Here is a 7,995-nt window from a genome sequence, read left to right on the forward strand (position 1 = left end):
TGTAAAGAAAAGATCAGAAATAAATAGAAAGTTTTTATATACAAACACAAAAAAAAATCAAAAGAAATATGAAAAGGTAAATAAGAGACGGGAAAAGGAAAAAAAATCATTGAAATTTTCTTCCTTAAGGGCTTAAATAAGATCAAATTGTTCATATTCACATATGGAAAATGTTATTTGTAACTCTCAAAATTATATTCACTATTATAATAATTAGAAGAATTATTCATAGGTAAACATTGAGGGGTCTAAAATGGTATGGGGAAAAAAAAGGAAAAAGGGAGGGGAAAATAGAAGATGGCACCAAGAGAAACTTGAAGGAATAAGATAAATAGGATAAAAATTGTCCATGTATTAGGACATAAAAACATTGGAAACCAGTACAATAAAGCAGAAATAATAAATGCAACCTTCTCAGATCACAATGCAATGAAAATAATAATTAGTAAGGGTAAATGGAGAGGCAAATTAAAAATTAACTGGAAATTAAACAACACGATTCTCCAAAATCAATTAGTTGAAGAACATATCATAGAAACATTGAATAATTTCATTGAAGAAAATGACAATGATGGGACATCGTTTCAAAATCTATGGGATGCAGCCAAAGCAGTACTCAGGGGGAAATTTATAACCTTGAGTTCATATATTAAGAAACTAGAGAGGGCAGAGTTCAATGAATTGGACATGCAAATTAAAAAACTAGAAAGTGAACAAATTAAAAATCCTCAGATGAAGACTAAGTTAGAGATCCTAAAAATCAAAGGAGAAATGAATAAAACTGAATGTCAAAGAACTATTGATTTAATAAATAAGACTAGAATCTGGTCACAGAGGCTGAGACACTCCATATTGTTCTGCCCTTCCAGGAGGGTTTGGCCTCAGAGCACATTCAGCCCAACCTAGCTGAACTTAATCCCATCAAAAGTCTTCAGAGTTCAGGGAAGCCCAAGCTCCAACACCCCTCCCCCACAGACTGCACAGAGAGAGATCATCTGTCGAAGCTCCAAGAGGGGAGACTGACAGAAAAGCCCAAAACCAAAAAAAAAATAAGAGGAGCAAGAGCACAGACAAATATGGGGAGGGAAGAAATGGCAAATATGAGCACATATCAGAAAAAGAAGAAAGAAATTACAATAGACAACTTCTATACAGGCAATGAAGAAAGAGGCAATGGAACAGAGCAGGAGGAAATCAAACAAGCAATAAAACAGAAATCCCAGCAAATTGGATACAGGCTTTTGAAGAACTCAAAATGCAATTCAAAACACAATTAAGAGGGGCTGAAGACAATTGGGAAAATAATTTAAAAACTAAGATAAATCATCTGGAAACAGAGGCACATGAACTAAAATGAGAAAACAGTGTCCTGAAAGCCAAAATAACCAGTTTGAAAATGAGGCAAAGAAGATGAAAGGTAAGGCAAAGGAGATGAAAGATGAGGTAAAGAGGATGAAAGATGATGTCCAAAGAAAATCAGACCAGAAGGAGAAGGATGACCAAAAAGCCAGGGATGAAATCCAATCTTCAAGAACCAGAATACAACAACTAGAATCAAGTGACTTCACAAGTCAGCAGGACACTATAAAACAAAATTTAATGAATGAAAAAATTGAAGAAAATATGAAACATCTCATTTACAAAACAGAAGATTTAGAAAATTGTTCCAGGAGAGACACCTTAAGAATCGTTGGTCTACCAGAATACCATGACAAAAGGAAAAGCCTGGAAATCATACTACAGGAAATTATTCAAGAAAACTGCCCTGATATTCTAGAAAACGAAGGAAAAGTGGAAATTGAAAGAATCCACAGATTACCTCCTGTATTTAATCCCCAACTGACAACACCCAGGAATGTTATAGCCAAATCCCAGAACTATCAAACCGAAGAAGAAAATATTACATGCTGCCAAGAAGAAGTCATTCAGATATCATGGAACCACAGTGAGGATAACATCAGATATGGCTGCATCTACACTGAAGGACCAAAAGGCATGGAATATGATATTCCAGAAAGCAAGGAAACTAGGTCTTCAACCAAGAATCAACTACCCAGCAAAACTTGTTATATTCTTACTAGGCAAAGTATGGTCATTCAACAAAATAGAAGAATTCCAAGAATTAGTAAAGAAAAGACCATACCAGAACAGAAAATCTCATGTCCAAGAACAGAACTCAAGAGAATCATCAAAAGGTAATTGAAAAAGAGGGGAAAAAAGAAACACAAAACAAAACAAAACAACAACAACATTTTTTAAAGAGGCTCAATAAGTTAAAATGATATGTATCCCTATAAGAAAAGTGGTCATTGGTAAATCTTAAGAACTGTTGTTATCACCTAGAAACTGTTACTCTGAAAAAAAAACCAAATAAAATAGACAAAGTACTGGTAAATCTAATTAAAAAAGGAAAGAAGAAAACCAAATTGACAACTACAAAATACTCTCCACACAATTAAAACTAGATCTAAAGAATTGGAAAAACATTGATTGCTCATGGGTAGGATGAGCTAACATAATAAAAATGACAATCCAACCCAAATTAATTTACCTATTTAGTGCCATACCCATTGAACAACCAAAAACCTTTTTTACTGAATAAGAAAAAGCCATAACAAAGTTCATTTGGAGGAACAAAAGATCAAGGATATCCAGGGAAATCATGAAAAAAAATGCAAAGGAAGGAGGACTTGCAGTCCCAGATCTCAAACTATACTATAAAGCAGTGGTCATCAAAACAATTTGGTACTGGCTAAGAGACAGAAAAATCACAAAATGTAAAATCAATAATTTTGATTACATCAAATTAAAAAGTGTTTGTACAAACAAAACCAATGCTTCCAAAATTAGAAGGGAAGCAACAAATTGGGAAACAATCTTCATAACAAAAACCTCTGACAAAGGTCTAATTACCCAAATTTATAAAGAATGAAACCAATTGTACAAAAAAATCAAGCCATTCTCCAATTGATAAATGGGCAAGGGACTTGAATAGGCAATTTTCAGTTAAGGAAATCAAAACTAATAATAAGCACATGAAAACATGTTCTAAATCTCTTATAATCAGAGAAATGCAAATCAAAACAACTCTGAGGTATTACCTCACACCTAGCAGATTGGCTAACATGACAGCAATGGAAAGTAATGAATGCTGGAGGTGATGTGGCAAAGTTGGGACATGAATGCATTGCTGGTGAAGTTGTGAATTGATCCAACCAAATTTTTTAAAACTATTTTATTATCTCAATTGCATATAACAATAATTTGAATATGCTTTCTGAAATTATGAGATCCAAAATAGCTGCCTTCTTTCTCTCTTTCCTCTCTGAGATGTTAAATGATTTGAATTACATTATAAATGTATGATCATGGAAAATCCTTTGAGAACCCAGTATGACTTTTTTTCTCATGATCAGACATTCGCAGGGAAGAATGAAAGAATTTAAGCTATTGTCTAAAAATCCTAGCTCTAGTCTACAATACTCTTTCCTTAACTAGAGTTATGCTTCAAAAATTCATTCATTTTTTCTGGAATCTCTGATGAGAATCATTCATAGAATTAGGAACAACTAGGAAAAGAAAAATGGCACATTCACCCACATATTTCTTCCTCAGGATGATATCATACTTGGCAATGATTTCTATTCTTTTGTACAATCACTTGTTCTCTAGGGAGTCACCTGGAGTGGATGATAATCTCCAGGATTGACAGATTTGAGGAGGCATTGCCCATTCCTAACTATGGGACCTGGGAAGAGAAAAGACTTCTTTAGTTACACAAGACAACAACTTTTCTTTGATCTGCATATTTGACAACTCAATGGGCTTTATGCAATTAATTTGGGGATCCCAAGAAGCATATATGGCAAGAGTTACCTACTCTTGCTGAAAGACATCATTCTGTAGAATGTCTTGTTCTTCTGATACATGGAATGAGAAAGAGAAAACAGAGAAGGATCATATATTTTACCAGGATGCCACATGGTTGACTAGAATTTGAACAGGGAGAGAACTTTGTCAGAATAGATCTTGTTCTTCATCTTTTGGTTTTGAAGAGGACCAATGAAATCGTGAGCATGAAGTCTTGACTTGCATGTGAATTGGATTTTAGTGAGGCATAATGGAGTGAAGTGGTTTACATCATTCTCTCTTTCAGACTCATTGAAGTCCAGTGGCTGGATGAAAAGTTGAGATGACTAATAATGGCCCAGGATGAAAAGAATGACCTTTGAGGATCCTTGATTTCTGACCAAATTCTTAACTACACCAGAGTGCCTGCTTCAGCTACCTTCATGACTATCAGAATGAACTGTTCTCATTTTTTTTCTTGCTCATTCCTTCAGTGGAAGAATTCATGAGATTAGAAGGGAAATTTTCCAGGAGAAAAGAAATAAAGCTAAAACATTCATAGGTAGGTGAATCACATTGCAAATACTAAAATACCCTGTCATTTTTGGGTGACAATGCTCCTGGAGCAAGCAACACAAATGTGCCTTCAAACCTTGAGCCAAGACCATATGGACAATGCTGGAGAAATGCAGAAGCCTTTAGACCCTTGCCCCATGTGAGTGTAGACCCCAAGAGAGCAGGAGACAATTTCCAAGGACATTAAAGTATGGTGGGTGAGGTCAGTCTGAGAAGGAAATCATCTGGCAGACAGCCACTGGAAGTGGGTAGAGTGAAGCTACCTTCTGGTAGATTCCCGTTTTATCAAATTATTTTTTGATAAGTAGTTATGGGACAGGTTTTGATTATTCCATTGAAAATGCCTGTGTCCCTAAGGGCTTTAAATATCCTATAGAAAAATATCGAAGCATAATACTATCAAATAGCTTATTGGGTCTGCCAAATACAAAATAAACTGATTTTGGGTGGCAGTCATGGCAACCTTTAATAAATCATTCTGGATAAGTGCAATTTTTTCCTAGGGCTGCCAATGCCATGAGAATGTCAGATCGCCATGTGATGCTCTAGTTGGGCCTCGCCAGTTATGTCTCTAATTTCGAGGAAGTGTGGGGGCCAGAGGCATTTGTATCAATTCAAGTTTTGGGTAGCATTCAATAGAGGTAGAATTTATGAAAAACAATGTTTTCCTTGACTTCTTGGTGCCCCAAAAAGGTTGCAGCCCTTTAAAGGCTTTTATCCTTAATGGTGGCATATGAAATTGGAATTATTATCAAACAAATACCTACATGGCATTGAAAGAGAAATTTTCCAGCATTAAAATTATCCACATTAGCATATATGAGTACAAATAAATGTTGACTTCACATCTTTTTACTTACCACATCTGGCTTGTACCTAAAGAGATCATTTGTCTTCTTTACCCTAAATCTAAACTCTGCTCTGAAGAAATAATGATTCTCTAGAGAGGGCAAGAATTGGAGGAAATTCTAAGTTATGCCCAGATTTTAATTTTCCTAAGAATTTTATTCCATTTTGTTCACAGTTATTCTCCATACATTGTTGACTACAAGTAGAGATCTTTTCCCATTGTTCCTAAGTGACCCATTATAACATTTTTTCTCTTCTTCCCACACTAGCTAGCATTTTGTCTTTCTGCAAAGGTCTTTTCCCCTCAATTATAATAACAAGGATCTTGATCCCACAATGACCATTCACCAAGTCTATCTGGGCTGTGATGCAGATATAACAAAGTGATCCATGGGAGAGTGCAAGTCACACACTCCCACGGTACACTCTCTGTAGAAGAAGGAGCCTGAGGGGCATGTATATATGACACATGTATGTGTGAATACTTGGTGAAAAAAAGAAAAAAGAATGAACTTCACTGACTTGGTTCAAAACAATTTACAATTTCCAAAGAATGAATGACCAAGTATATGACCGTCATTATTCTTGTTCAATTCTAGGATTTGTTTTGAGTTACTCAAGCATTGACAAAGAACACAGAAAAGGAAAGAATTAGCCACATTTCCAGATTCTCTTAATGGCTTGGAAGTTTTATTTGGAATTTGAGAAACACTAACAAAAAGACAAATTGTTATGACAGGGAATTGGGGAGATCCATCTTTGGCATCTTGGTGTTAGCTAAAACATTGGTTGGGTTGGCAGCAGCTAGAAATACAGCAGCTGGGGTGGCAGCAGCCAGAGCCACAACTTGGATCACAGCCGGTGGAGCCACAACAGGAATAATATTCTTCTTCTAGTCAATCAGCACACCCCAGTGACCAAAAGTCAAGGAAGAAGATAATGGGCGTTGGGGGGTTGGCAGAATGAGTAAGCATTTTAGTTGATGGATTTTAATTCAATAAAAGTTAGTGTTCATATGGAGATGGATGGCCAGAGAGAGCTGTCATTAGATGATATGAAGGTACTGGTTTTTGTTTCCCAATGGTTCTCATGTGGATCGATTGGTAACTGATTACAATGAACCACCTGTTCTCCTAGTGAGGCAGATGAAGAAGGGAAGCTGGTAGCTGTCTGATATAGATTAGGGATGGTAGACAATTGCACATAGATGGGAGAGCTCAACAGCAGGATGACCCACAGCAGGCTGGTCTGCAGCAGGTGGTTCTACAACAAGTAGTCTGGCAGCAGCAGGGCTGGCAGCAGCTAGATGTGCAGCAGGTAGGGCGGCAGCAAGGTTGGCAGCAGCTAGAAATACAGCAGGTGGGGCGGCAGCAGGGCTGGCAGCAGCTGGGGCGACAGCAGCTAGTTATGCAGCAAGTAGGGCGGCAGCAAGGTTGGCAGCAGCTAGGTGTGCAGCAAGTGGGGCGGCAGCAGGGTTGGCAGCAGCTGGGGCGACAGCAGCTAGTTATGCAGCAGGTAGGGCGGCAGCAAGGTTGGCAGCAGCTGAACCCACAGCAGCTGGGGCGGCAGCAGCTAGAAATACAGCAGCTGGGCCGGCAGCAGCCAGAGCCACAGCTTGGACCACAGCAGGTGGAGCCACAACAGGAATTGACCATGGTGTTGGTAGGTTGAGCTTTTAGAAGGGTTTCTTTCCAGGTGAGTGAGTTACTTGAGTATGAAAGTCTGCTGGCCTGGTAAGCCTCTTTTATACTCCAAGGCTAAGTAGTTGCTATTGCTAGGTCCCATTTATTTCCTTATTGTTTTTCCTCATGGAAAGGTGATACTAAAATTAGTCAGTGGCATTCTTCAGTTTAAATGTTTTAATTCAGACAGACAAATAACAACTTTCCATTCAAGACTTCCCAATGTATTCTTTATATCTGAATCACCGTTTGTGTTTTACACCTTATTTATATATCCCTGAAAGCATCCCATCATTGTTTGGACACCAGTAATTAGGTAATCATTCCTTTTCTCAAGTCTAAATATGCCTCACTTTCAATTCTTCCCAGGGTTCCTAGTTCTAGACCAGGTAGAACAAAATGATTTACTACCTTTAACATTCCAGTCATTCAAACACTGGAATACAGTTTTCCTTAGGACTCCAATGCTCTTTCTTCATTCAAGAAGATTATGGATACATTTCTCTTGGATTTTTCTTTCAGTTTCTAGGTCAGGAAAGACTTGAGGAAGAATTCTGTCATTGGAACATAGAATAAGAAAACTTTCTGGTTTGAAAAGTGGCTTTGTCCTCCAATCAAGGAAACAGATGTCATGGTCACAAGAAATGGACAATGGTTTTTTGGTTACAAACAGAGTTGATTCTAATTGTTCTACCATTTGTTTTGGAGTCCAATTAAGGGAAGCAAGAGAGATAATTGACCAAAATCCATTTATTTTGTTTAGATGTCCTTAATTAAAGTGAGCCTTACGACTGAATTCATAACTATCTTTCACTAGAATATTTTTTCAAGGGATTTACACATATACCACAGTATTTTCTACTCGAAATATGCTCTAATAGGTAGGAATTTAAATGCATGACATTTATAGGATCTCTCATGGAGAAAGATCAGAAACTTTTCGAGGGGACACTTCTTTAATCCCATTTGATGGTGGCAGAAGAAATTTGCCTAAGAAACTGAAACATTTTTTTATGGGGCTACTTGAGCTTACTTTGCC

At 37.2% G+C, this 7,995-nt stretch overlaps 1 protein-coding gene across 1 annotated transcript; it reads right to left on the reverse strand.

Moving 5' to 3' along the window:
- Nucleotides 1-6,491: 6,491 nt before the first annotated feature.
- LOC130457219 (keratin-associated protein 4-6-like) lies at nucleotides 6,492-6,929 on the reverse strand. Its single transcript, XM_056816768.1, has one exon. It carries the CDS (start codon nucleotides 6,927-6,929, stop codon nucleotides 6,492-6,494), a length of 438 nt encoding a protein of 145 aa, XP_056672746.1.
- Nucleotides 6,930-7,995: the final 1,066 nt, after the last annotated feature.

This window comes from Monodelphis domestica, chromosome 2, assembly GCF_027887165.1.
Source record: "Monodelphis domestica isolate mMonDom1 chromosome 2, mMonDom1.pri, whole genome shotgun sequence".
Taxonomy (NCBI): Eukaryota; Metazoa; Chordata; class Mammalia; order Didelphimorphia; family Didelphidae; genus Monodelphis; species Monodelphis domestica.

Bases quoted from the DNA above. Each gene is read 5' to 3' on its own strand.
- LOC130457219 (XM_056816768.1), bottom strand. From the start codon at position 6,929: ATGGTCAATTCCTGTTGTGGCTCCACCTGCTGTGGTCCAAGCTGTGGC.